The sequence below is a fragment of the Physeter macrocephalus genome, chromosome 1 (assembly GCF_002837175.3).
Source record: "Physeter macrocephalus isolate SW-GA chromosome 1, ASM283717v5, whole genome shotgun sequence".
Classification (NCBI taxonomy): Eukaryota; Metazoa; Chordata; class Mammalia; order Artiodactyla; family Physeteridae; genus Physeter; species Physeter macrocephalus.
The window spans coordinates 92627386-92655341 of record NC_041214.2 but is presented as its reverse complement, the minus strand read 5'-3'; the positions used below and the strand labels follow the sequence as shown (position 1 = coordinate 92655341).

General features: G+C 45.3%; 2 protein-coding genes across 2 annotated transcripts in view; one reads left to right on the top strand and one right to left on the bottom strand.

The window, feature by feature from the left end:
* Window positions 1-24268, top strand: part of SLC15A2 (solute carrier family 15 member 2) — a 98221-nt gene extending 73953 nt beyond the window's left edge. The window contains exons 25-26 of the transcript XR_008617413.1: window positions 17113-17181; window positions 24164-24268. The gene's annotated coding sequence lies outside the window, so the exon portion shown is untranslated. The remainder of the gene's footprint in view (window positions 1-17112; window positions 17182-24163) is intronic.
* On the bottom strand, window positions 1597-27050 carry ILDR1 (immunoglobulin like domain containing receptor 1). The gene is made up of 7 exons (XM_028495021.2): window positions 26996-27050; window positions 14231-14401; window positions 12691-12840; window positions 9239-9358; window positions 8836-8982; window positions 2708-2839; window positions 1597-2489 (listed from the first exon to the last, which is right to left on the bottom strand). The coding sequence occupies exons 1-7, from the start codon at window positions 27048-27050 to the stop codon at window positions 1597-1599; spliced, it is 1668 nt and encodes a 555-aa protein (XP_028350822.2).
* Window positions 27051-27956: the final 906 nt, after the last annotated feature.

Sequence of the window (27956 nt, the reverse complement as noted above, 5' to 3'; positions counted from 1 at the left end):
GGAAAGGGCTTATTCTGGTATCCAAAACATAACTGATGCTCCTTTTACCCTTCTCTCACTTACAAGAAACCATATAATCTAGAAGAAAGTAAAGAAAAAGTTTAACTTAAAAGAAAATAGGGTTTGGATTTGAAGCCGAAAGCTGACTTTTAAATTACATTTTTCTGTTAAAATGAAGATAAGAGACTGTCTAGTAATCATATGACCAAAGTAACAGTGGTTGTCCTGGCTCTGACTGATTCTGTATTTTCTTTCAGGGTGTAATTTTCTTACTGGTAACATGGAAGAAAGAGTTGTATCCACCGTAAAACGAACATAATAGTACAAACCTCACAGGGTGTTGAAAGGATTAAATGAGATGTTGCATAAATGTCCATAGCTCAGTACCACTTACTAAGGATACTACTAAGTTTCATTATTACTGGTCTTTGCCTCTCTCATGGGACATCTGTGAGAATATAATTGCCATTGATTATTTCAGAAATGCCTGCGGGCTTTTGCTACCTTCCTCACAAATCACTCTTTCACCAAGTTTCTTCCCTAGAAAGACCAGCACTGGGGCTCTCATAAGGTGCCTGTTTCTTTGTACACACTATGCAGATGATTGGTTTTAAAACAAGTCACAGCAGAACTTGCATTTCTAAATGAGAGTTGTATCCTTCAAAGTGCGTGAGATACTAAAATTCTTGTTCCTCTAACATCCCTCTACTCTGGGAACTTCCCTCACAACCTACTACATATCCCTTTATCTCAACAGAAGCAAAACGGAAAAAGGATTTTAGTCAAATAAAGAAATAGATTTTTGTGGGTAGCCTGTAGGTTGGTTCTGAGGAACCAACTCATATTCATGAGTTCATGAATATTTCTGAGCAACAGCCAGCATAACTTTGCAAAGTGACAACACAGAAGGAGTATTATCATTAGGGTATATTAATTATAAGATGATATTTTAAAGTCACATCTTAAAGGAGAAAAAAGGTCTATATTCAGAGGCGTAAAAAGCCTGCATCCCTCGTTGTGCCCCTTTCCATTGGCACCTTGCCTGTTCACAGAGTCCTAAAGTTTTGACCCATATTTGGGATATCAGGGTTTTTTGGGGGGTTTGTTTTGTTTTTGTTTCCCTAAATCACTTTAACGATACTTTCCGGAGGGGTTGGGGGTGGGTCTCAGGCCCTTGCACACTGACTTGCAGCACCCAGAAGTGGCACAAATGTCCTGTCAGGCCCACGGTTCTAATTTGGGGTATGGAAATTGTTGCTAAGTAAAGCAAGGCAGCTATGACAGGAAGTAAAGCCTTAGCCTGTGCTGGAGTTCTAGCTCCACTACTGACAAAGCGCTTAATTATTTTGAGCTTCGTTTCCTCACCCGTGAAATGGGGGGACCCGGCCCGACTGGCCTCAGGGGACTGTGATGAGGGCTGGAGCCAGACCGAGAGTGAGAAGGCCCTCTTAAGCATCACGCCCGGAGTCCCTCCCCTGCTCTTGGCACTCACTGGTCCCTTCCAGCTCTGCAAGAGGGGTCTCACCACGCCGAGAGGGCCAGCGGGGCAAAACAGAGATGAGGGACCCTCCGCGGCGGCAGGTGAGGTGGCCCGTGTCAGCCTGGCTGAAGGGTCCTTTCTGCCCACGCCCGACCCTCAGCAGGAAGCCCCAGGCTCACCGAGCGCCTCTCCACACTCCCTTTTTTCCTGCCATTCTTGCCTGGGGTGACATCCAGCGAGCGGTAGCTGGGTGGCTTCTCCTCAGGCCAGTTTGGGGAGCGCGAGCGGCAGCGGCGGCGGCGGGGCCCCCAATTCCGGGGCTGCCTCTCCTTCTCCTCCTCCTCCTCGGAGCTCCAGGAACTGAGGCCGGAGGGCAGGGGAGGGGAGTAGCTGCGGTGCCGGCGCCTCTGGTGTCCCTGGGCGCTGCCCCGGGGGCTGGGCCCGCGGGCTCTCTCTAGGAAGCGGCTCCGGAGAGGGGGGCGGTTGGGCGGCCAGCGGGCCTCGCTGGACGAGGGGCCGTCGCTGAGGCTGTCCCTATCTGACCAGGGCGTGGGTGAGCCGCGCTGCCTGGAGCCGCGGTGCCTCCCGCTCCGCAGTCGGCCCAGCTCCCTCTGCTCCAACGCCCAGCGCTGAGGCTCCCGGTCCCGGTGCTCCTGCTGGAAATCAGAGTAGCGGTGTTGCCTTCTCCCCTCCCTCAGATCCCAGGGTCCGGGGGGAGGCGGGGGGAGCCACTGCTGGCGGGAGGAGTTGCTGGTCCTCTGCAGAGAGGGCAGGTCTCTGACCAACGCAGGCAGGTGGATGATTCTGCGTTCCACGATCTCGGAGCCCAGGGAGGACAGCATGCTGCGGGGATGGACAGATCTGCCTTGGAGGTCAGCCGGCAGAGGCTGGGCTGGGTTGAGGTTCCGCAGCTCTTTCTCCAAATACTCTAGGACACCGTTGGTGATGGGAGGGTGAGTGGTGGTCTGGGTCAATGGCACCTCTGGGAGGCTGGATCGCAGGGACAAATCTGATTGAAAATAAGGAAAAGAACATGCAGAACTGCTGGTCCAAAACACGCTCCTCAGAATCAGGGCACCAAAGTGCCACCTTATTAGCTTGCATCTACCCCCTCCCATCCTCAGTCGTAAAGATGTCCACCATATTGGTCATGAAGGCCCCATTGCAGCCCATGCTCCTACCCTTCCCCTTTACCCTCTCCCACCCCAAATCTCTGGCAAGGTTTACCTCGCTGCAGCAGTGGATTCATTGGATAAGATGAAAACTGGGAGCTCCTGTCCGCCCCCCAGTACAGGGGTTTTTCGATCATCTGAGGGCCTAGGGCCTGAGCCTGCTTCGTGTTGCGGTGGTGGGCCAGGGCTGCAGGGGGAAAAGGAGAAATGCAGACCCTCAGCCAGGGCAAGGCCCACACCTCCCACTTCACTTCTCTCCACCTAGCAGCCTTGCCAAGAGGCCACTTTCTCTCTTCGAAGTTTATTGTGACCTCTCTCGCATGGGAATAAGAGTTAAGGGAAGTAGTGAATCAACTATTCCTTTGGCAAGGAGCTGGGAATAAATTCCCTAGCCTACACTGCAACTCCTGCACACTAGGAAATATAATCTTAAAACCTGACTTCCTAGTCTTGAAAACATTTCATTGTTCTGCCCATTTCCAAGGTCACCTAAAATGTATAGGTAGATACATAGGTATTAGCAGGCAATGAAATTTCAGGCCATAGGCCAAATATAGAAGGTACAGATGCAAAGGGCTTAGAGGAGGCTGTTAGTCAGGGGCTGCTTGGGAGGACTGCCTGCTCAGAGTGGAAAAAGAGAAGGACGCAGGTGCTGAGGTCAATGGGCAGAATTACTGGTAAAGGTAGAGGGACTGAAGAACGTTTCTAGCTGGTAATGCCAGCCCTGGGTGGGAGAAAACCAGGGGGAAGAAGGCAGAGAATGCAAAAAAGTTGAAGTGGATCCTTTCTACTCTTCTCCTCACTTTATTAAGTATTGGGGTTTTCCCTAAGTAGGGGGAATCTCTAATGGGTGGGGTAGAGGCAGAGAAGGGAGAAGGGAAATACCATTTCCTTTCAGGGCAAAGAAAATAATAGAAAAAAGCAGCACAAGGGATCCATAGAAATGTTTCTCCAGTCCCTTAGGTGCAGCTGGTCTGAAGCACACAACCCACAGCAAGTACAAATTAAAAACAAACGCATCTAGTTGTTTTTGTTCATGAATTTCTATTTTGAGGTAATTGTGACCAAGTGCACATGTCTCCCAAGCTCCCTGGCTATCCATGCATGTAGGAAATGTACTTGTGTGCTTAAGTGCAGAAAGTGCCTTCCAGCCTGGCACTCACCTCCTCCTGGGTTCCCCAAGCCCTGTGGCCACCCCTAAAGCAGCAGGGCTCTGCCAGAGGCTTCCTCTTACTACAGTAGGAAGAGGTAGAAGACAGGCATTCTGGACCCAGCTGCATAGGTTGGGGGATTTGCTGAGGCCAGCAGCTAAAGGGCCATCAGGAAGGCTACCCAATGGCTCTAGTATGAAACCAACTTCCAGCACAATAGGAAGTGGTTTCAGCCAAGCCCCCCAAAAATGTTTGGAGCCCCAGCCCTGATGGTGAGTTACAGCCCAGCATGGAGGAAATCAGATGCAAACTTAGAGCAGCTCAACCAGCTGCCACATCTTCATGCCAAAGGACAGCACTCCAGACCCGCTAAAGATAGGTTCACTTGCTCAGCACTTTCCTCTCCCTCTTGCTAACAGATGCCTCCCCCAGCTCCCTATACATGGCATCTTCAGCATACACAATGCCCTCCTTAATATGCGCCAGTCACTTTACATGAGCTAACTAATCCTCAGAGGAATCTCTTAATATGAGAATCAGATGAGGAAGTTAGGCTTACAGAGGTTACCTCCCCAGCCCAATGTCCCACAGCTGGTGACTGGCAGAGACAGCATGTGACCCGGTGTCTGTCTGCCACTCAAGCCTGTACTCTTTCTGCCAAACCACAGAGTCCCCAGACTCCTTTATTTATGTGATAAAGCAAAAAAAAAAAAAACAACCTAAAAACAAAAAACCCCTTCTCTAGTGGTAGTGCCTCACTTTATTTCTCTCCACTCAGCACCACACCATTCATTCAAAACCCACTTCAGACTAACCTCTGCTTCCAAGGCCTGGGGACATCTGATTCCATTGGGAACAACCCTACCCACCCCCTGCCCCTCTGACTGAATCTTGGTTTCCTCCAGATGGTACCATTCCCCCTTTGGGCCACTTCCTTCTTCAACTCCTCCAATTCAATAGGAGGGAAAAGGAGAGTTGGGCTTAACTCCTTGCTCCCCAAATGACTTTTTAATTAATGGGACCCCCTGCAGAGATGACTCCCTAGAGACCCTTCCAGATCCTCCACATGCTTTCCTGTCAAATTTTTACATATTCCCAAGATTAAACCACCTGCTCCCTTCTTAGCTGCCACAGACTTTTTCCCAGGGTCCCTCCCTTCCCTGATGCACGGGAACTGATGAGATGGGAGTGGAAAAATACAGCCTCTGAGCTTCTCCCTTGCCGTCTTGTCCCTGGAAACAGATCCATGGGGAAGTCTAGACTATCAGGGGTTTCTATTGCTCATCTAATGGGGAATCAGGCAATAAAATAAGAAACATGGAGAAATTAACAAAGCTTCAAGACTCCTAATAAGTTATCTCTGAACCTCAGTGGTGTAAAGTCTGCCTTGGTCACCTTTAACGTGCTAGTTATATATACAGACTCCTGGATCCTGCTCCCAGACTGACCTTCAGTATAATACAAGGTAAGAAAATCCATGTTTTCAACAAGCTCTCTGATTTTAATGCAGGGAGTCGAAGTGGAGTTGACTATTGTGGATTCTCAACATTCTGAGAATTATGGTCCTCAGGGATAGGTTTCCTTAAACACAGGCTTTGAGGGTCACGTGGACTTCAACTTGAATCCCAGCATATATTAGCTGTGTAATTTTGAGCAAGTTTCCAGAGTGTCTGAGCCCAATCTCCTCATATCTGAGCTGGGGATAATAATACCTACTTCACAAAGTTGTTGAAGTTAAATGAGGTAATGCACACGAAATGCCTAATACATGACAGTCAATAGCTCATGGCTCTCACTGTTACAATAAATTGTTAAAATAAGTCGCTTCTTTCACCTTAGATCTCATAGAAGACAAAAAGTACACATTTGGAGACTAAACCACCAAAAGCATATTCATCCTCATTTCTGAGGAAAACCCAGGGCATGTTCTTTAAGATGACCCTTTTGTGGCAAAAATAACACTCAACACCTCCCCTCCTGCAGAGACCTACAGCCAGCATCCTCTGTGTGCATCACCCATCGTGCCCCTGAGGACCTCCAACTTCTTACCATTCCTTACCACCCCCTCCCTGCTCTTACCGTGTGTTCTTCGCCCTCTCTGACCCATGGTCACACATTCCTTTTTTTTATACATATACTGGCAGTATACACAGTATACCAACTTGACTGGCAGTCCTTTCACTGACATCCTTAGGAGCATCCTAGAATCTCATGCCCCTTGAACTCTTGCCATTTCAGCTTTAGGGAACCACCAGTCAATGCTTCCTGGGCCCACACTGGCTGCACAGTCAGGCAACTGACCTCATATAGCCCTTCTCCCAATGTGCGTAGATCTCCTTGACTGATCTAGCGACCCTGCTTCCCTCCTCCAGAGCAGCAGTTTAAACTTCTCATGTCTTCCCCTTCCTATGAACTTTCAGCTAATGATGTGTCTTTGTTGAGGAAGAGGAACCAGCCCTGGAATCAAGAGACCTAGTCTAGTCCAGGGCTCATCACTAACAAGCTGTGGGTAATTGTGGAAAAGTCTCTCTAGGCCTCACTTCCCTCAGCTGAGGGGATGAGGAGGTGGGTGGCATAGATCAGAGATTCTCCGTGTGGCCTATAGCCCACTGCAGGGTGCGCCTAGGGGTTCTGTGGGGAGGAGGGTCAACAACCAATCTAGGGATGGAAGTTGTCTCTCCAGTTCCCACGGAAAAAAAATAAGGTTCAGCGTCAATAACTTTCATCTTTAAGTTCTACTGTAGGTTGTTTACTAGTACTAAGTGAATTACCAAGGATTACTAAACTTTGGTGTCATTTTCCTTTTTCTCCTCTCTGGTCCTCTATTAACTCTCACTGGAAAGTAGGAGCAGGTTGGGGAGGTGGGCTGTGGTCTCGGAAGCTCAATAATCGCTGGCATCGTTCTCGAAGCTGCCTTTTGCATCTAGAATTTTGATGTGCTGAAATCGAGACAGGCTGGTGTGAGCTCGCTCCCTCAGCTCCTTCCCTTACACTTTAGTCATCTTCTAGGTGTTAACAACTTCCTCTCTCTCTTCAGAGGGCAGGCTTCCTTTTCTTTTTCTCTCTAAAGGTAATCCTTTCACTGTAAGCCTGATGTCTCTCCCACTGGCTCCATCCCTTCTCAGTTATCACCTCACTTCACAATGCTTCCCTTCACTCTCTTTCTGTTGGCCTTGGTTCTCTGCCTACAAATATGCTTAGGGTTACCTTATTCTAAAAAAAATCAACGATCACATACACCCTCTTCCCCACCCAAGAGCTTTTCTTGACTACTCCTGCCCCCTCCATGTAATCTCCTCTTATCACCAAATTTCTCAGGACAGACTCCCCAGGTGACTCACTTTGAAAGTGATCTCATCTGCTCAAGTTCAGGGATCTTTATTTGTGGCCCACATTTCTTTATTTTACCAGTTCTTCTAAATGACCTCTAACCACTTAGGAGAAACCACTTTCTCCCAGAACCTGTTTATCAGCTTACTGACAGTGGATACATTTATCGCTTTTGCTGACTGGGTCCCTAGCCCTGACTGTTTTGAGTACCTCACAGACCTAGGGATTCCAAGAAAGTATCTTGGGAGAGTTTCTCTCATCTCAGTCTGCATATTACCGCTCCAGTGGCAGTGACTTCTACGTGGCGTCTCTCCCAGAGGCCTCTGAAAGGTAGGGAGCTCCGTAGCCCAATATTGAGTTCTCTGCTATTTTTCTTCTCTTGAAGGAGTTCATTGGTATCTCAGCCAATCCCATAGTGATCTACACAGATAGGTCGTGGCAGCCTCTCTCGTGGGAAATTCAGGCGCTCATAAGTCAGATGAGCTTGAATACAATGCTGCACTACTTCTGCTACTTACCAGCTGTGTGACTCCTCTGACCTTCAGTCTCCTCATTGTTAAATAATGATGATACCTGCCTTCTAGGGTTGTGAGGATTCAAAAGGGAAATATATGCAAAGGGCCCACACACACCAGACATCCAATAAAAGTTAGTTCTCTTTTCCTGTAAGACAGCAACCTCAGAACATAGGCCTGAAACTAGACTCAGACCGTTGACCTTCTTGACCTTGTAGATTAGGTTTTGTTTCTGTCTTAACAGCCAATTTCTTATTTTTTTCTTTTAAAAGTTTTCCTTTCAAATGGACCAAAATGATAAGAGTGGTTATATCTGGGTGCTTAGATTAGTCTTTTCATTTTCCTACATTTCAAATTTTCTAAAATGTAATACTTTACTTATATCATCAGGAAAAGGAAATGTTACTTCAAAAACAAAAAAACTTCCATTTAAAGCTGTTGATTCCATCTCTTTAGTAAGGAAAGATCTTTGTAGAATAATTCTTTTTCTTTTGCCTTCACCAAATTTTTTACAGCATGTCACAATTCTGTTTTAAAAGGTCAAACTTAAGCCCAAAGAAAGATCACATTAGAGCAAGATCTTCTTCTGCCCCCTCTTTCCTTTGTCTAAAAATGAGGCTCTCAAAGTGTGGCCCCCAGACTGGCAGCATTGCATCACCTGTGAACTTTTGAGAAATATAAATTCTCAGGGCCACCCAAGACCGATTAAATCAGAAACTCTGGAGATGGAGGCCTCCCAGGAGATTCTTAAGTTTGAGAACCCCTGCTCCAACACCTCTCTCTTCTCATCTGTTCTTTTCAAGTCATCTTTGAGAAGTGGCCTTCTCTCTCACGGCTCTATGCAAATCACTCCCTCCAGCCACCTCGTGTCCAAGCAAGGTCAGTGCTGGGAGCAAATACTGGAGCACAGGCACATCGGGGCCGCTGATATGTAGACAGAGACACCTGAACGAGGCCTTAGGCAGGCTAGGAGGTGAACAGGCAGAAGTCCTCCCACTTGGCTCCATAGCTTCCCTGATCATAATTTCCTGGGCTGAGGCCAAAGACCTCTGAGCCTCTGACGGGAGAAGGGCATGGAGGAGAACCTGGAAGAACCCAAGGTTTTGACCTGGGCATATGAAATTGATCTGTCTGGGGCACTAGGCTCCTGCACCACCTCACCCCACTGCTCGTCCGTCCCCTCTCACCTTCCTCGGGGCAGCAGCAGCGGGTGGGACAGCAGGGGCAGCGGAGGTAGCAGCAGCAGTACTGAGGACAGCACTGGCACCAGCACACTCCAATCAGCAGGAGCAGGAGGAGGGCTCCCAGGATGATGAAGATCACTGTCAGCCAGTCTGCAGGAGAGAAGCCGAGCAGGGATTGAACTAAATATGCAGGTTTATGCTTCAGGTTGTAACATTGTAGAGGTCTGATCAACACAGCTCTTGACCTATAGGTTAAGGCTGAGCAATATACAGGCAAAAAAAAAAAAAAAAAAAAAAGTCTACCGACAACAATAACCTAGGCTTGCTTGCTTCTGTTTTTCTTTCTTTTCTGTATGTAAAAGTGTCACAGTGGGGTGGCTGAATAGAAAGCTCCAGGAGCACTTACGCAGGACAATGAGCTTCACTTCCTTATCTGGGTCTCCTGACGTGTCCCCTGGAGCCTCAATGGTGCAATAATACACTCCATGGTCCCACCACATCACTTCATTAATCACAAGATCTGCTCCTGCAACAGGGGAGGGGAAGGTGCCAGTGGTTAAAGGAGAGGGATCTGATCTATGGTCGCTTCAAGTCCCCAGCATTGTACTTCCACATCCCAAGAGGGCCTCTCATAGTTCAGAGAAAGGCCTCAATTCCTTCGTTTGAGACTCTCTTCTTTCTCCAAACAATATAAAGGTAGCAGAACTTACCATTCATTGAGCCCTACTAGGTACCTTGAAAGGATTTTGGATACATCACCTCATTTACTTCACCATTTACATCACCTCACCTAAGTGGGTGAGGCAGAGATTACCGGCTATCTCCCAATGTCTATTCTCCCCTTCTCTCATGATCACAGAAGTTTTAGTCATGTACATGGCCATCCAGAATAAAATCACTATTTCCCATCCTCATTTACAGATGGACATGGACATGTGACTCAGTTCTGGTGGACACAATATAAGGAGAAGTGTCACATGATGGCTCCCAGGAACTTTATTAAAAACAGTTTAGGAACTTCTTTGCCCCTTTCTTCTTCAACTCTGTTATCTGGAAAGCAATGTGATGGCTGCCATCTTGGACCATGAGGAAGGAGATGACATTCTTGGTGAGCTGGAGGGAACCTGGGTCCCTGAGGACATAATGGAACAGACCCACCACACTAGTTCTGGTCTGTCTACCTCCAAATTTATACATGAGAGGAAATAAACTTCTTTATTGTTTAAGTCACTAATATTTTGGGCTTTTGCTTACTTGCAATCAAACTTAATCCTGATATAGTGGGTAGGATTATTAGCTGCATTTCAGATGAGGAAACTAAGACTAGAGGAAGCTAGAACAGAGAGAGGTAACAGAGGTAGGTTCAAACTCATGTCTCTGCCCCAAAGCTGGTGCCCTTAACCACCAAGCTCTACTGTCCTCTCCTAACTGGGTGGAAAACTCCACAGCCTGGATTCCTCACAAGCTGGAAACACATACTTCTGAATCTTGAAAGGACAGGTGAGATGAACTTGAATAATAAGTAAGAATGAAATGCCAATATTTTCAGAGTAAAGGTTACTCAAGCAAAGAATTTCAGTTTTCATGAGCACCAAGCATCTACCCCATTAAGATAGGTGAATGTTATGTTCACATTAAGTAAATGCAACAAATGTTCACTAAAGACCTTTTGTGGGTCCAGCACTATATCAGATTCTGTGGAAGGTCAAACAAAGACCTATCTCTGTCCTCAAAGGGCTTAAAGTCCAGTCAAAGGCATCAGGGCAGCTCCCACGTCCCTGCTACTTCAGCCACAGTAAGTACCAGAGGACACCTTCAAATTCTTAAAGACCTCAGTTATAGACTTGCTCCTGCTCAGTTGCCAGTCGTAGCTGCAATTCTTTATTACCTCTTTGTCAAGAAATATCTACTGAGGAAATGAAACAAACATGCAAGGTCACGCACCATTGGAGCTAACTTCGACTTCTGTTTCCTTCTCTTTCTACGTCAATCCCTATGGTTTTTTCCTACCCCATGATTTTCCAAACCCACTGCCTTTCCCAGAAACAAGCTTGCCCCAGACTTGGAAGAATGGTGAAAGTGCTTAGGAAGAAATTCCCCCTCCAAGGTTAATGTGTGTTATAAATCCGCCCCAATCTTATTAGAGACATAAGGATTATTTCAGGGATGTCAGAGTAATGAGGACATTCAGATATGTTAATATTTTAAATGATCCAAGGACTGATTTGACAGGGTCTTCTCAAATGATGCAAACACAGGCATAAAAGTGTCGGAAAACAAGGGCTCCAAGAAGTCACAACAAGCCTGGGGTTAAAAATTAAAACCAAGGGGAAATACCGCTTTCCCATGGGAGTAAGAAGGAGGCAGAGTTTGACCCAAATGTGGTTGGGAGGGGAAGTAGTAGACAGTGCTGCTCAAAATTAGAAAAAAGACGGGAAATCAGGGACTATCCCATATGGCACTTTCATCCTTCAAAAACTGTAAAGGAGACTTTAAACTTTGGGGTCAGATCGGAGCTAATTTTGTGGGCTCTGGAGGAAGCAGAGTCACCCTGAACCTCTGAGGATGCACCTAGAAACTGGGAAAGGACAGATGTTCCCTAAGGCTGAGCATTCAAGGGTTGACTCGGGAAGGTCTGAGGTTGAATGTAAATGGATCAGACTTATGTAGTATAGCCAAAGTATTATACACAAAGGTGGAAGCAATTTTTAAACTGGCTTGATCTACCTCAACAGTCATAGAATATTCACTGATTTCCTCACATTGTTGCTAAGAGTACCCTGAGTGGCCTTCTAGGTGTATTCTCCCACTTTTTTATTTTCACTTTTAACCAGCCAGTATTTATTTAACACTGCACATAAAGCTCATTGAAATACGCTCTGAATTCTGTGCCAACAATCCATTGCAGCAGTCCTGGATTACAAGACAGGAATGTGGGGCGCCGACCCATCCATTCAAAAGTGTGTTGAGTGATCATAATTGAAGTTTACCGCACACTTAATGTTTGCTAAGTGCTTTATACGTATTATCTCACTTAATCCTGACAACTCTCCATGAGATACGTGCTACGGCAAGTCCCATCTTACAGAAGTTGAGGCTAAAAAAAATGGAAGGGACTTGCCCAAGTTCACACACCCTGTAAGTGCAGAACGGGGACCTACACCTGAGTCTGACTCCAGAGTCGGGGCTCACCACTACTCCCTGTACTCCCACAAAGAATGCATATGCTTTAGACATAGCTCTGAGATATCACATTTGATACTCACTTTGGTGTGGGGAGACAGAGGCCATTATGCCCATCTTTCTGATGTGGCAACAGAGGCCAGAGAAAAGAATGGATCTGCTGCTGGTCACTAAGCGAGGGAGTGGGAGCATGGGGGCACCCACCCTGTCTTTTGATTCTAAGCACAATGCTCTTTCCTCTACCAATGGAGGGTGAGGGTCTAAGGTGGCCACCTACTTGGAAACCCCTGTTTCCTTAGATTTGGGCAACAGACGTAGCCAGAGGGGAACTCAGGGGCCTGGGGTTCGAGCAGGCCCTGAGAGCAATTTGTGGAAGGAATCAAGGGAGCCTAAGCCACACGTTAGACCTGCATCTTGGAAAAGCAACGGAAATCACCCACTCCCTGACCTGTAGCCAAAGCTGTAGGATGTCTTCTTGCCTGAGTCCAACTTCCAGGGTAATGACTTCAGATGGTGTAGCACATTCTGTGTATTTGGCACTTTCATCAAAAAATGAAAGTGACCAAGTAGACCATCAGGCAGCAGAAAAAAAGGGAAATCCCCACAATGACTCAGACCTCTGGGCCTGGTCTACACACCTCTCCACCCCCAGTTCCCTGATGCCTTCACACTCACGGTTCTGGATGGTGATCTTGCGCTGCCGGTAATCCACCCCCAGCACAGGCTCGTTCTGCCCCCGCCTCTGGGCCACGATGCGAACCTCCCGCTGGCTGTCATTGCAGTCATTGGATGGGTCCTGGCCCAGGGATAAAGCCGCCTGGTATGCTGGGGAAAGAGGACACACCTAAGTCACACAGCCGTGGGGAATCCCCACGAAGAAAGGTGCCCTTAGTGGTTTCTGGAGCAATGAATGTTCTCAGTTTTTCCTGAGCCTATGCATCCCCATGAAGATTCTGATTCTGGAGTGGGGATCTGAGATTCTGCATTTCTAATGAGCTCCCAGGTGACACCAATGACTCACACTTTGAGCAGCAAGACTCCAGACCCCTCTAATAGGCCATCATTTCCAAATCCTGACTGCATCCCCATATCCCACCCCAGTTTCCCTTGCCTCATTTTCAAAGTCACCCCAGAATCTGCTCCCATATGCTTCACCCACCTGCCCTTCCAATAAAAGTTTTGAGAGCTGTTAAATCTGCTGATGATAAATGCCTACTAGCCGGTCCCTCCTACCTTCCCACTTAATGCAGGCATTTTAAGAGTAACCCCCAGGAAACAATGCCTCAATTTAGAGAGGGGTGTTTGGGGGACAATGTCAGGCTCCGTGGGTGGCTCAGACAGGTTTTGGAGTTCATATTGTAAGATATTAGGGCTGATGGTAAAAGGTAAGCTGATGTCTCCCCTGGCTTTTCCTCATCTCAGGAAGCTCAGTTCCTTCCTGTGAGCAGGGTACCTACTTCTATTCTCCAAATTTCTAACGGTTAATTGTCCCAGGCTGGTGGTAGGGAATCAGGGTTTCTCTGTTTCTTGAGAGAGGCAGAGGTGGGCAGCTAGGGAAGAGCTTTGGTTCCAGACAGCAGGACTGACGTGAGTAGGGCAGCTGTTACTGAGAGGCAGGACTTGGCTAAGCTTGGGGAGAGCTGCACAGCACTCAGGGATGTCCAACAATGAACAGGCTGCCTGTGTCCAGGGAGCTCTCCAGCACTAAGAGTGTTTAGTCCACAGAGGACTGACAGTCCACCAGGAAGGCTGGCTCTAGAAGGGAGTGTGGCAGTGGGCAGGAGGCTCACAAGTGACCACTCCTCGTGCGTCATTGGGGGGCGGGTAGGAGTCTTCTTGTCTGCATTCGGAGGAGGTGGGGGTGATGAGAGGCAGACCTATATCCTCATCTTAGCGCATGGGTGGGCAACCAGGAATGAACTAGGAGTCACGACTTGCTCTGCCTTTTACTTAATGTCTAAGCTGCCTTAATTTATTTTAGAATAAAGGCAAGACATAAATTTTAAAATAAATAAATATTATGTGACCCTGAATAAGTTATTTCATCTACCTGGCCTCCATTTGTTTATCTGTAAAACAAGGGGACAGTATTAAGTGATCTTTCTGGCTTCTTCTCACTATAAGTATTTGTGATCCTAAATAATTCCTACACCCTAATGGCGGTACTTCACAGAAGGACTCCGGGAGAGCAGGGGGTAGGGAGGAGGGCACTCACATGCAGAGTAGTAATCAAAGATGGGGTCCTTGCAGAAGGACTTGAAGCGCCACGTCACCACCACATCTTGGAGCTGGGCAGAGGTGGTGTAGTCACATTTGAGAACGACGGAGGCAAACAGGGTGACATAGCGCTCCGTGTGCTGGACTGTCACCAGCAAGGACACACACCCTGCAGCCAAGAGCAGGAGACAATGCTGAAGGCAGACCTTAGGTAGGTCTCTAAGGGGTGACCTACTTCTATTCATGGGGCAATAAAAGCATTGCACACAAGCAAACACACCGCCTGACTGGTTGGGAGCAGCTCACAAGCTGTCTGTGTTCTTACTTAGCCTGGGCAGGGTTGGCACGGGAACTGCACAGACACCCTGGAGGAGATGGAGGAGAAAAAGAGCAAAAACCATGACTCCCAAGTTGCTCCCAGTCCGTAGGGAGTGACAACACATCCAACAATGATAAAGAAACGATATTAAAAGAAGGCCATGTATGTACTGGAGTGCCTTTGCTAATATATATAACTTTTCATGTCACTTCTCTTCTTAAAATGTTTTCCCATTTCCCTAAGGATAAAGTTCAACCTCTGTACCCTGGCCTAGGAGGCCAGTCACGTCTGCCTTCAGCCTTTCTCTGTGGTCTCATCTCCCTTCATGCCCACCCACGCTCGGGGCTTCAGCCACTCTGGACTTGCCTCAGTCCTTCCCGTGCTAGGACTGCTGTCTTCCCCAGGTCCTCCCACATGTACATCTCTTGGCTGGAGCACTCTTCCACATCACCAGCTGCCACTCCACTCCCTTCACCAGGCTAAGTACTATTTATTTCTTAGGTCTTCAGCTGCACCCTTACCTCCTCAAGAAGCCTCCTCTGACTACAAGTCTGGGAGAGGGGCCTTCCTCTGTTTTCCCAAAGTGCCTCATCCTACCCCCAGGCAGAGCATTTCACACTTCTGGGGATGGCCTGTCTACTATAGGCTCTGAGAAGGCCGACTGGGTTTGCCTCTGACTCACTGTTCAAACACAATAGCCTCATACTGTGCCTGTCACCTCCTTGGCACCCAACAAATGTTTGTTGAATAAATGATGGAATGAATGACCAGTGAAAATTGGCAGTTCAACTGGTCGACATAAGCATAAAAAAAAAAAACAAAAATGATCAGACTGTGAGAAATTTTATCAAGAAAGACTTGAAGGAACTAACAATTTTTCTTTTTACTTTTTAAAAACTTTCTCCCCTTACCCTCCAAATCTACAGATATACTGAAAGCTCCAAGTGTGTGTTGATGAGGAACCAGGTGGCACAGAAATGTCAGGTGGGACTCTGACATGGTCAGAAGTCCACACATAACCAGTATCTTCAAATGTTCCTATGTCAATATGGATTTTAGGCCAAGTTATAGGAGCCTTCTCATAGGAGGTTTAGTGTAGAGCAGTAGTTTTCAAACTTGAGCATACACCACCAGGAGGACTCGAGACAGCCCAGACCACTGTCAGCAGGAGTTTCTAATTCAGTAGGACTTGGGTGGCACCCAAGAACTTATATTTTTAACAAATTTCCAGGAGAAGCTGATACTACTTTGATGGGTACCATACTTTGAGAACCACTGGTGTAGACTAGCTAAAGTAAACCCAGGCTTTGGACTCAGATACAACTGGGTTCAAATCAAACTGTACTACTCACTTGGACATTGGACAAGTTATTTACTCTCTCTGAGCTTGTGTTTCCTCAGCTATGAATGGAGATTATAACAGTACTAACCTAATCAGGTCCTTGCAAGAATGCAATGAGATAACCCACTCCTGGCACTTGGCATGGTACCTGGCAAGGTGCTGGCATATATGCTGCCATGTTAGTGACACAGTATGAGTCTTTTTCCTTTTTTCCCTAATTATGAGGGCCAAGGAGAAAGGGGTTCAAGCTGGGAGTCCCTCCAATAGAGTTCTCAGGTAGAGCTACCTTCATTTTGACTGAGTTACTCCCATAAACAAAATAAATACAGTCACCCCCATTATAGAGCAGCTGGATGGGCCTGGCTCAATGGCCAGAGCCACATGGTTCTGGGTCCTGCCTCGCCTTCTGGATACAACCCTCATAAGACAGCCACCATGGTTTATGATGGCCACCAGCAGCCACTTTTCTCATGTCCACAGAGAGGTAGCAGAATATTGCTTGGGACAGGCTCTGGTCCCCAGAAATGACCTGAGCCATCTCCAGGGCAGGGCTGTAATGAGGATGTGCCAGTGACAGCCATGGTAGAGAGAGGGTCTGCATCAGTGTGGGGGAGACCTCTGCGTGGGAAGCATCGCAGAAGGAAGAGATTTAAGCTAGACCCTAAAACCCAAGTAGGATTAAGATGGTACGTGAAAAATAGGGAGAGGGCAGAGAGACTCATTGTGTCAGGATGGAAGAAAGGAGTGAGCAAAGGCCCTTATCAGGAAGGGGCGGTTCCTTGGAGAACCTGGAGGGAACCAACCCAGCTGGTGCCTCTGGCTTTATAGACAGAGGATAAATAAGGTGAGCTGGTGGTGGGGAGTAGGAAGTGGGGAGATGGGGTGGAGCATAAATTGCACTCCAGAGTCTATTTCCAGTTAATGGATAATCACTGAAGGTTTTCCTGAAGAAGAGTAATAAGGTGAAAGTAATGTTTTTAGGAAGATGGATGACTTCCTTATTTAGTTGCGAATGGAAAAAGAACATCATTTTGAAAATAAGCCTCGAGGAGTTTGGGGGAAATAGCTGCTGTCTCCACCAGCTGTAGGATTCCTGGAAATAAGTCCAATCAGAATGGAAGAGCTAATGACCAGTATCTCAAGGCTAACAAGGATTATTTCATAATCTGATTTTTTATTTTTGCTTCTCCACCTTCACCACCTCTTTGTTTTTTTCCAGAACTGACCTGAAGTAGGCCTTGGAGCTTTTACCCAACACAGCTTTAACTAGTACCAGAAGCAGCTACAGGTAAGATTTGACAATGAATAGGATGGCACTGTCAACACTAGCTTATTTTGTTCAGTAACATGCATGGATTGGAATAGAGAGAAAAACATTGATTTGTGGTGTAAACAAAATCTTAGGTTCACAAAGCACTTTCAAATATTTTCTTTTACTCCCTAAATATGAGCCCTGGGAGGAAACAAGTTGTGCCGGTGCATACACAGCAAATCTAGGATTGGATAAGGCAAGTGGCTTGTCTCTGGTCATTCATTTTCTAAGGGGGTTGGAGCCAAGATTCTACCCCTGAGCAGTCTCTTGCCACTCTACCTGGCTATTCTTTAAATAAAGGAAGATGTTTGGTATTCAATAGCTTGCAAATAATCAGAGCATGGGGCCAGGCTACGTGAGCAATAATTAATATACAACGGGCAGCAGTTACTCTAATACCGTGATTAATAAGCTACATGTTCTTTATTTTGCTGAATGGTAATTCAATACAAATGACAGTTTCTTCAAAGGACTCCACTCAACATTATTTGTATAGAGGTGGAATATCTGCAGGGGGGTAGTGCAGGTTTGCTGGGAGTCAGAGAGGGTATTTGGTTGGAGCCAGAAGTTGCTCTGGGGTAGCTTTGAAGATGGCTGAATCTGACACCCTGAGGCAGAAGAATGGGGACAAGGGTGATCACCTTCGTTACCAAATGCTCACTCAGCTTCTTTTCCATGAATGCTCTTGTTATGGACAAACCACACGTGGGGTGACTTGACTCTCCTTTACCAACGTCAGCACTGGCTTTGTTGCCTGGTATTTCTCTTTTATCCTCTCTTTAATTTCATGCCTTATGTGAATTTCAAGCTTTGAAATACGCCAGGTTCCCACATATCTGACCATATTGAGCTCACTCACACTCTCTCCAGGGGTCTGTTGGCCCTAGAGCATCCTGAACAGCTCCCATACCTTCACCCCTCGCCCACCCTCACATGGAGAGTGGGGGAGAGTCTCAGGACAAAAGGTACCGAGCAACCAGCAAACCCTTCTCCCTTCTTCTCAGCTGTTGCTCTGGGTTTCAGCATCTACTGTGTACCAGTAGATATAGACTATAATAAACCAAGCCCTCTCAGCCTCAGGATTTGAACTCGGGTCTTGCTCACACCAAATCCAATCTTTCCCAAGAAGGCAAGCCTGACTTTCCAAGTAGAAGTCAGGCACTGGACTCTCAAAAAGCAGGAGGAATTTCCAGATTGGGAGGAAGAGAGAGGAAGTAGCACGACAGACAATTTCAAAGGCAGAAACCTCCTAACTTTTCCTTTAGCCTCTAATTTCTCTGTAAAACTAACCACCCTGGGCACGCACACTACTAAGCAGGTAAAGTTTTCAAGAAGAGACTAAGGGCAGCAGAATCTGGGCTGAAAATATGAAGAGATTCAATAAGATAAGTGTTCTGTTTATATGTGTCCTGGTTGCATCCTTGCTCTTTTAAACCTGGTACTACGGGTTTTCAAATTCTAAAATTTTCTTTCTGTTCTTAAATTCCCTTCATCCTGTGACATCTCCTTCTCCCCAGTTCATCACCATTTAATTGCCTAGTTGTGTCTATAATTTTCTCCTGAAAACGTTAATTCTGGAGACTGATTTTCTGAGCTCAAATTCTGCCTCCACTCCCCTGCTAGCTAAAAGACCTGACAAGTTATTTCCAAACTAGAGTTGTTTCTATATATGCAAAATTGGGATGATGACAATATGTGCTTGATAGGGTAATAGTGAGGGTTAAATGAGATAAATGTGTCCAGCGTTTAGCAAAGAGCCTGGCACATAATAGACACTCAATAAACAGTAGCTATTATTTGTATCATTTGTTCTTATCTTGCCCAGTTCAAGAGGTTGAGATCAATTGAGAACAGCATGCAAAGGCATTCTGAAAGAATTAAAATGATACATATGTAAGCTATCATTACTGCCTTCTCTTTGCAAAATGAGTTAGTGCATTAAAAGCTTTTAAAGCTGAGTCTTACCTGGCAAACCCATTCACAGTTTGTCTCTGTGAAAGAGGAAGGGAGATCTGTAAGGGTGGAAAGGTAACTTCAGATGAGATAGCAGAGCTCATGGGAAGGAGGGAAGGAGAAGGGGATTCTCTGTTTCCCGCCATGAGGTACTTTCCAAGGCTACGCTGCTGCGCAGAGTGGGGACTACCATCCTGCGCTGAAGTGGAAGGTAAATATACCAATGAAAAAGAAGAGTATCTTTACAACTAAATGCCATATGTTCCCAAATAGATGCAGATCTTTGCACATTTATTTATTCAGCCTGTCTTCCCTGTGTAGTATCAGAGTGGGCAAGATGTTTTATAGTTTCTAGAACATATTATCCATACAATATAGGGATATAGGTACAAAAGGTTTTTTTTCCTTTTAAACTAAGAATCATTTTCAGGGGACTGGATGGCATTTCCCCTCCTTTCCACATGAAGGGTCTTGCTTGGAAGGGAGTGGCAGGCAGGGAGGAGAGCAAGGTCTTTCCCAGCAACGGGCAGTGGCCTAATGGTGCCTCCGAAGGAAGGTCTTGATTCCTGTTTTTCAGGCACCCAGGCACCTCTGCTCCACTAATCAGGTTAACAAAAAGTACACAGGTTTAATCCTATCAGAGTTTATGTCAGGGCAAGCTATCTCCCCAAGTATATTTACCATCAGTATTTGTTACATTTCCTCAGATAACAGTGCAAACAGAAAAGGAATCAAGGGGAAGAGGGCCTGGCAATGCATCGACAAGAAGTAAGGGATGGAGAGAGCAAGGAGAGGAGAAAAGGAGAGAAAGAAGCAGGTTGGGGTGGGGGAGGAATTATGTCTACGTATTGCACGTTTAACAAAGGTCTGGGGGTGCTTCTCGACAGTTGTTAGGCTTGGGGCGGCAGAAGCCTATGTCGACCCTCGGGAGGAAACTGGTAACTACAGAGCACTTCAGTGTTGGTCAGCGTGGTACTGGGGGCTTCAGTATGTAGTTTAACCTTGGCAAACCCCCATGAGATCAGCCTTATTTTTATCTCAATTTCATAGATGAGGAAAATCCTCAGGGAGATTAAGTAACTGGTTTGAAGCCACACAGCTAGTAAATAGCAAAACTAGATATAAGCATATACCTCTAAAATCCCAAATCCTACAGTTTCCATTGTACCGTCTGCCTTCTGGATAAGTTTCCTAATGGTGGAGGTTTAACCCTTTAAAAGACATTCACAAATTTATTTTAACCATTTTGTAGAGAAACCCCTTTCTTCCTTTTTTATTTATAAGATAAATAAGAAACTTCAAACAATAGAGAAGGGTATAAAGTAAAAAGTTCATCCTTGCTCACTATGAACTCTACTCTCCAGAGGCACCATAATTTGGTGTCTACCCTCCACATCTTTTCCTACACGGTTTTTTAAATTAATCATATTATGTACATTGACCTGCAACTTTGTTTTTTTCAAACTAATGAGATATCGTTATATTCTATCTCAGTATATACAGATCTAAATTTTAGTGGCTGCATGAAAATTCGCTGTAGCGAATTTACCCATAATTTACCCATTTTTCTAATGATGGGCATTTAGGTTGTTTCTAATATTTCACTATTACAAACAATGCTGAAATAATTTGTTGAAATGAATACCTTTATATTATATAAAGTATCTCTTCACGTGCATGCTTTTATTCTAGTAGGATGTATTTCTCAAAGAGAGATTGCTGGGTCAAAGGGGATAAGGCTTTTATATTTTAATAGATAATTCAGGAAAGAAATTTATATTCCCATCAACAGTGTGTGACACTCCCATGTTTCACCACAATCTTTCCAACAGGGGAAATATCAATCTTTAAAAATTTTTTGATTGGGCTTCCCTGGTGGCGCAGTGGTTGAGAGTCCGCCTGCCGATGCAGGGGACACGGGTTCGTGCCCCGGTCTGGGAAGATCCCACATGCCGCAGAGCGGCTGAGCCTGCGCGTCCGGAGCCTGTGCTCCGCAACGGGAGAGGCCACAACAGTGAGAGGCCCGCGTATCGCAAAAAAAAAAAAAAAAAAAGAAAAAAAAAATTTTTTTGATAAACTACTAGATGAAAAAAATAGCCCCTCAGGTGGTTTGAATTTGATATCCTTTGGTTATTAGGGGTAGAGGACAACAAGACCTGGTTGAGAGGCAGATGCTCGGGGTTTCCCAAAGTCAGACACTCAGTGTCTGTGACTCAGTGACTCATCTGTGTCCCCACATGCTAATCTCAGAGCACATGCAAATATAAGTCTCACCAGAATGACAAATTTCTGTGTGCCCTGGGCCTTCAGAGGTCACTCGTTCACTCATTTATTGAATATGTACTATGAGACAGGTGCTGTTCCAGATGGTGGGGGTAAAGTAGCTAATGAGAGAGACAAGGTCCCTGTACTCTTGGAACTTATACTCTTGGGGAAAGTCAACAATACATAAGTAAACGGATAAGCAAGGTACCTCTGGTCATGGCTAAGCTTTACAGGATTGCTTAGAAACTGCTAGAGCTTTGAATAACAAATCCTACTACTGTACGATAAGAGCCAAGAAGACACACGGGTCCAAATCCTCCTCATAGCTCTTCTTGGTTGTTTCAGAATCTAAATCAGGCCCCAAATCTAAATCCTATTCCTTTTGTACAAACTTGGGCTTCTTCCCTATTTCCCATCTAAGTGAATGGACAAGACTGAAAACTAGGAATCGTCCTTGACATCTCTTTCTTCCTCACTCCATATAAAATCTATTATCAAATTGGGTTTATTTGTCTCCTAAGTATTTCTGGAATCTCTGTCTCTCCATCATCACCATCACCCTAGCTTGTGCTGTCTCTCCATCATCATCATCACCCTAGCACAAGCTACCATCACTTCCAGCCTGGACACTGCTTCAGCTTAACTGGTACCTGTACATACTCTGGTTTTCCTCCATGTGGATTCCACACCCGTCTCCCAACTCTTTCTCCTTAAATATCTCCAAAAGCTGTCCATTGTTCTTATGATAAATACAAAGCCTTCTACCATGACCCATGAGGCCATGCATATCTGGTCCTACCTATCCCCAGCCTCCTTTCCACCACACGTCCTGTGGCTTCCTCCTCTCAGTCACAGTGATATTCTTGCCACCTCTCATTCTCACTGAGCTCCTATCCAGCAGCCTTGCACATGCTATTCATTTGTTTGGGATGATCACCCCTCAGCTCTCAACGTAAGCATCATTTCTCCAGGGAGGGCCTCCTGAATGAGCAAAATCCATCTATTATATGCTCTTGTGGTACCTTGTATCTCTTTCTCATGGTCCCTATGATAGTTGTATTTCTACATTTGCTTGTATTTCCTTTAGACCATAAGCACAATGGGGACCAAAGCCGTGTCTGCTTTTGTTTGAGAGTACGTCTGGCACGTGGTGTGCATTAAACCTTTGCTGAATAAACAAACAAATAAATTCATACAAGACAGGCTAAGCTCCTTGGAACAAATTTTAAGTGCTCTGAAAGTACAGAAGACAAATGGTTAAAGTCAACCATTTGCAATATGGCCAGACAAAAAGCAAGGAAGAAGGGTGTATGTTGGGGGGAGAGGGGGTACAGGAGCATGCTCATAGCAGTGGAGACAAGGCTGCCCATGTTAGTGAGGCTATAATGAGTGAGCCTTGAATTCCAAAGAGCTTTAATCCACTCATATAAACTATGCGGATCTAGTAGAGGTTTTTGGAGGACTCAAGTGAAGGAGGGAAAGATTAATCCAGGTAGGTTAACCTATCATCTGGGTAGAGGATGGTTGGAACTAGGCAGAGAGGTAGCAGGCCTAGAGGCAAGGAGATGGTTAAGATGCTGGGATTAAGCAATAGCACATGGTGATTAACTGGGTTTGGGAAATGAAGAAAGTGTAGAATGCTTTCCTCTGACCCCACCTTACCCTAAGATTTGTAGATTGGAAGATCCAGAAACGAGGACTGGAGAAAGACAAGACATGATCAGAGTCTTCCTAATTCTTAAAACACACAATTTTATTTCTCCCTTAAGGACTTCAAATAATGAAATAAAGTATTAGGCTGAAAGAAACTTAGGCAGTCAGTACAGTAATTACCCAGCATCTCATCCCACTGCACTGTTGTTGAGGCAAGAGGTTTAATAATTAACATCTGGTTATACATCCAGGAGGTAGTCAATTTCCATTTCTACCAGGATTCAATTAGACAAAACAAACCTGCTCCATGGTATGAAATAGGTGAAAGAGCAATGGACTAAGAGTGAGGATGCCAGGGTTCCCATAATCCCAGTTCTCAAACCAACTCCACTGTGTCAACTTGAGATGCCTGACTTCCCTGGACACAGATTTCCTTATCTGTAAAACTGGCTGGGAGGGGAAGACAAGGACTGGGAGTGATTTCTACTTGTGTTCGCAGAGCAGTGGGGTTCTGGGAGGTACTTCAGGGAGCCTCACGGCAGGGGGGTGGGGGGCAAGGGAGGAGTCGAGGGGACAGTCCCCTATCCAACACCTGAGAAGCTCTACTTTTTACTATCTACTGTATCAGGGACCAAGATGTCATTAGGTCTTCAGTATGATCCCAACCTTCACCCCCACTACCAAGGGGAAGCTCCTGGTCTAGATGCTCTCTAAGAATCTTGTCCCTTAGAAGTCAGCTGTCTGATTTCCCAAAGAATAATATAAGTTGATAGCTACATGGATCTATAAGATCTTTTTAACAAAAGCATAAACAACACACAACCTTTTAGAATTTGGCAGTGGGGGGGGTGGGGGGCGGAATCTAAACTTTTCATTCCAGAAATAAACTTTGAGGTTGGATGAAGGTAACCAGAGCTATTAGCCAATAATGCAAAGGGCTATAGGAACTTACTTTAGCCTTACCTTAAGGCTCTGTTTTAAGAAAGCAAATATCACTTGTGTGATAAAAAACTTCTTTCTTTTTAAGGAAAAACAGTTTGGAGAATTACACACGCACAAAACCCTCTGACAACCCATCTCTCCACAGCTCCAAACATAAAGACTGTGGTAACTTCACAGGACTTCCTGACCTCAGAGGCTTCATCAGAGGCCCCACACCAACCAGCCAGTACCCACACCTGACATAATCTCTCTACTGACCCACACTTCGCAACTGCAGAAACTTGGATGCTAATCAGAGAGCTGGGTTGACTTTTCTTTAGAAACAGAAGAGAACAAGGTGACAGACCAAAATGAATACGTTCTAATGCAGGGTTTTCCAAAGTTCATACCTCAGTTTGCAGTGGGTCTTGAGAAAATCAACTTACTGGATTTTTCTATTTAATACTGTTAATTTGGGGATTACTTTCTATGAATTAAAATATTATTAAAGTAATATTTAATGTTAATTTGTTATTCTTTTATCCAACATAGTAACTGGTTTTGTGTGTGTGTGTGTATACCTTTTGTTCCTATTTTATAAATCTCATATATGTGTGTATATGTCACAATGTAAACTGTATTTCTTCCCAGACTTAGGATTTTTCCGTGTTCAGCATTCTTTGCTTCTAAAATGTGTCATGCATGTAGGCTTCCATTTAACGAATGCCAGGCAAATACAGCAGTCTGTATTATTTGACCACCTCAGTATCCTGGCTACTCACACTGCATGGTTGGTTCATGAACACCTGGAGCTCCACTTTCTGAAGTCTCTGTCCATTTAGCAATTTGCTTACTTTAAGAATATACCCTTTAGCCACCAGAAAACTACTAGAGCTAATCAATGAACTTGGTAAAGTTGCAGGATACAAAATTAATGCACAGAAATCTCTTGCATTCCTATACACTAACAATGAAAGATCAGAAAGAGAAATTAAGGAAACAATCCCATTCACCATTGCAACAAAAAGAATAAAATACCTAGGAATAAACCTACCTAAGGAGGTAAAAGACCTGTGCTCGAAAACTATGACACTGATGAAAGAAATTAAAGAGATTCAGTGCAATCCCTATCAAATTACCAGTGGCATTTTTTACAGAACTACAACAAAAAATCTTAAAATGTGTATGGAGACACAAAAGACTCTGAATAGCCAAAGCAGTCTTGAGGGAAAAAAACGGAGCTGGAGAAATCAGAATCAGGAGTCTGACTTCAGACTATACTACAAATCGACAGTAATCAAGACAATATGATACTGGCACAAAAACAGAAATATAGATCAATGGAACAGGATAGAAAGCCCAGAGATAAACCCACACACTTATGGTCAACTAATCTATGACAAAGGAGGCAAGGATATACAATGGAGAAAAGACAGTCTCTTCAATAAGTGGTGCTGGGAAAACTGGACAGCTACATGTAAAAGAATGAAATTAGAACACTCCCTAACACCATACACAAAAATAAACTCAAAATGGATTAGAGACTAAATGTAAGACCAGACACTATAAAACTCTTAGAGTAAAACATAGGCGGAACACTCTTTGATATAAATCACAGCAAGATCTGTTTTGACCCACTTCCTAGAGTAATGGAAATAAAAACAAAAATAAACAAATGGGACCTAATGAAACTTAAAAGCTTTTGCACAGCAAAGGAAACTATAAACAAGATGAAAAGACAACCCTCAGAGTGGGAGAAAATATTTGCAAACGAATCAATGGACAAAGGATTAATCTCCAAAATATATAAACAGTTCATGCAGCTCAATATTAGAATAACAAACAACCCAATCCAAAAATGTGCAGAAGACCTAAATAGACATTTCTCCAGAGAAGACATGCAGATGGCCAAGAGGCACATGAAAAGCTGCTCAACATCACTAATTATTAGACAAATGCAAACCAAAACTACAATGAGGTATCACCTCACACCGGTTAGAATGGGCATCATCAAAAATCTACAAACAACAAATGATGAAGAGGGTGTGGAGAAAAGGGAACATAAAGAAGATGTGGTACATATATACAATGGAATATTACTCAGCATAAAAAGGAATGAAATTGGGTCATTTGTAGAGACGTGGATGGACCTAGAGACTGTCATACAGAGTGAAGTAAGTCAGAAAGAGAAAAACAAATATCATGCATTAACACATATATGTAGAATCTAGAAAAATGGTATAGATGAACCGGTTTGCAAGGCAGAAATAGAGACACAGATGTAGAGAACAAACGTCTGGACACCAAAGGGGGAAAGAGGGATGAATTGGGAGATTGGGATTGACATATATACACCAATATGTATAAAATAGATAACTAATAAGAACCTGCTGTATAAAAATAAAATTCCAAAAAAAAAAGAATATACCCTTTGGTTATAATCATTGTGTTTGAAAAATGTTGAGCGTTCAATATTCTTTGTAAAAATAGAACAACTTTTAAAACATCATGCTGGTGATTTAAGGATTGGGTTTTATACCCTAATGGGATTTTTGTCTGTAAGGCTTCTTTTATTATTCTTTTGACCTAGATGAATGCTGGCTACAAAGTCCTAATTCTGAGGATGGAGTGCCCAGGGTCAGAAGTGGGAATTAGGAATTACAATTAGGAATTGTAAGTGTAGTGTTTCCGCCTCTATCAGTTTGGCTTTAAAGACCAAGAAGTGCCTAAAGAGCAGGAGGAGAAGCCCAGAGGCTCCGGGCTTCTTCCTTAGTTGCACCTGTTTCGGAAGGGCCTAGGCTAACAAAAGAAGAAAACAACAGGTTCCCACAGGCAGAAACCCGATTCAGTCCCCGCAACTCCTGGCGCCCGTGCCAAGAGCCACCTGAGCGCGGCCCGGGCCTCCGCTGTCCTGCCTGTGGCCAGCTCTGCAAGGCCAGGCAACAATGGCTTCCTCTCCCCTTGGGCCCCGGGTGGGACCCATTTTCCCACGGCTCACCTGCTGGGAAGCAGGTGAAGAGCAGCAGCCAAGGTGCGGGCAGCTCGGGGCCCATGCCGGCCGTCTCCGGTCCCTTTCAGCTCAGGGACTCCAGGGACACTGAGTCTGTCTTCATCAGCGGCCGGCTCAGGACGCACCACTTCTCCAAGGAATCCCCCCGCTTTCCGCTCACTGCGCGCAGCGCGGCGGGAGGACCCGTCCAGCTCCGCGAGCAGGTACCGCCCGGCTCCAGTCCACCTGGGAGCTCCCGGCGGCTCCGCCTCTCGCTCCGCGCGCCGCCGTTTCCTGCTCCGCCCCGGCCCTGGCCCACGGCCACCTTTCCTACCTGCCACCGCCCCCAGGCAGGCTGCCAGGTGATTCTCCTCACCGAAACACCGTCTCGTGCCACTCTCGCCTCCCACCTATAAGAGCCTGTTCCCATTTTCCCCAGAAGTTCTTGGGAAATCTTACCCCTAGCAAATTTCTCCCTCACTCTTCGTAGAATTATGTGGATATAACTTTCTAGGGAATATTTCCTGCCGTATGTTTCCATTCAGTCATACGTGCTTGGAAAACATTTTTTTTCCCCACTAAAAACACACTAATAGGAAGTTTATGTGTAATGATTGTTCAGGTTTTCTATAAATAAAGATGGTGGGGTGTGGACTAGAGAAATAGATCTAATTTTCCAAGTTATAAAAGAAAAGGGTGCTCATTATAGAAAAGTTAGAAAAAATATAAATTAATGGAAGTAAGAAAAAATCCTGCTCCCACCATCCATAGTTAGGCATCGTTAATATTGGTTTAGGCCTTATTATTTGCCATCCTGCATGCAGCTCAGCAGCCCCTCACAGACCTCAGCCTCCCAAGATGAAAGATTCTAGGTCTCTTTGCACCAGGCCACCTAGGATGTATTCCCAGTCTCTCCTTCTTCCTTGGTAGGAAGTAAGGGGTAAAGCAAATCAGAGGAGGAAGGCACACT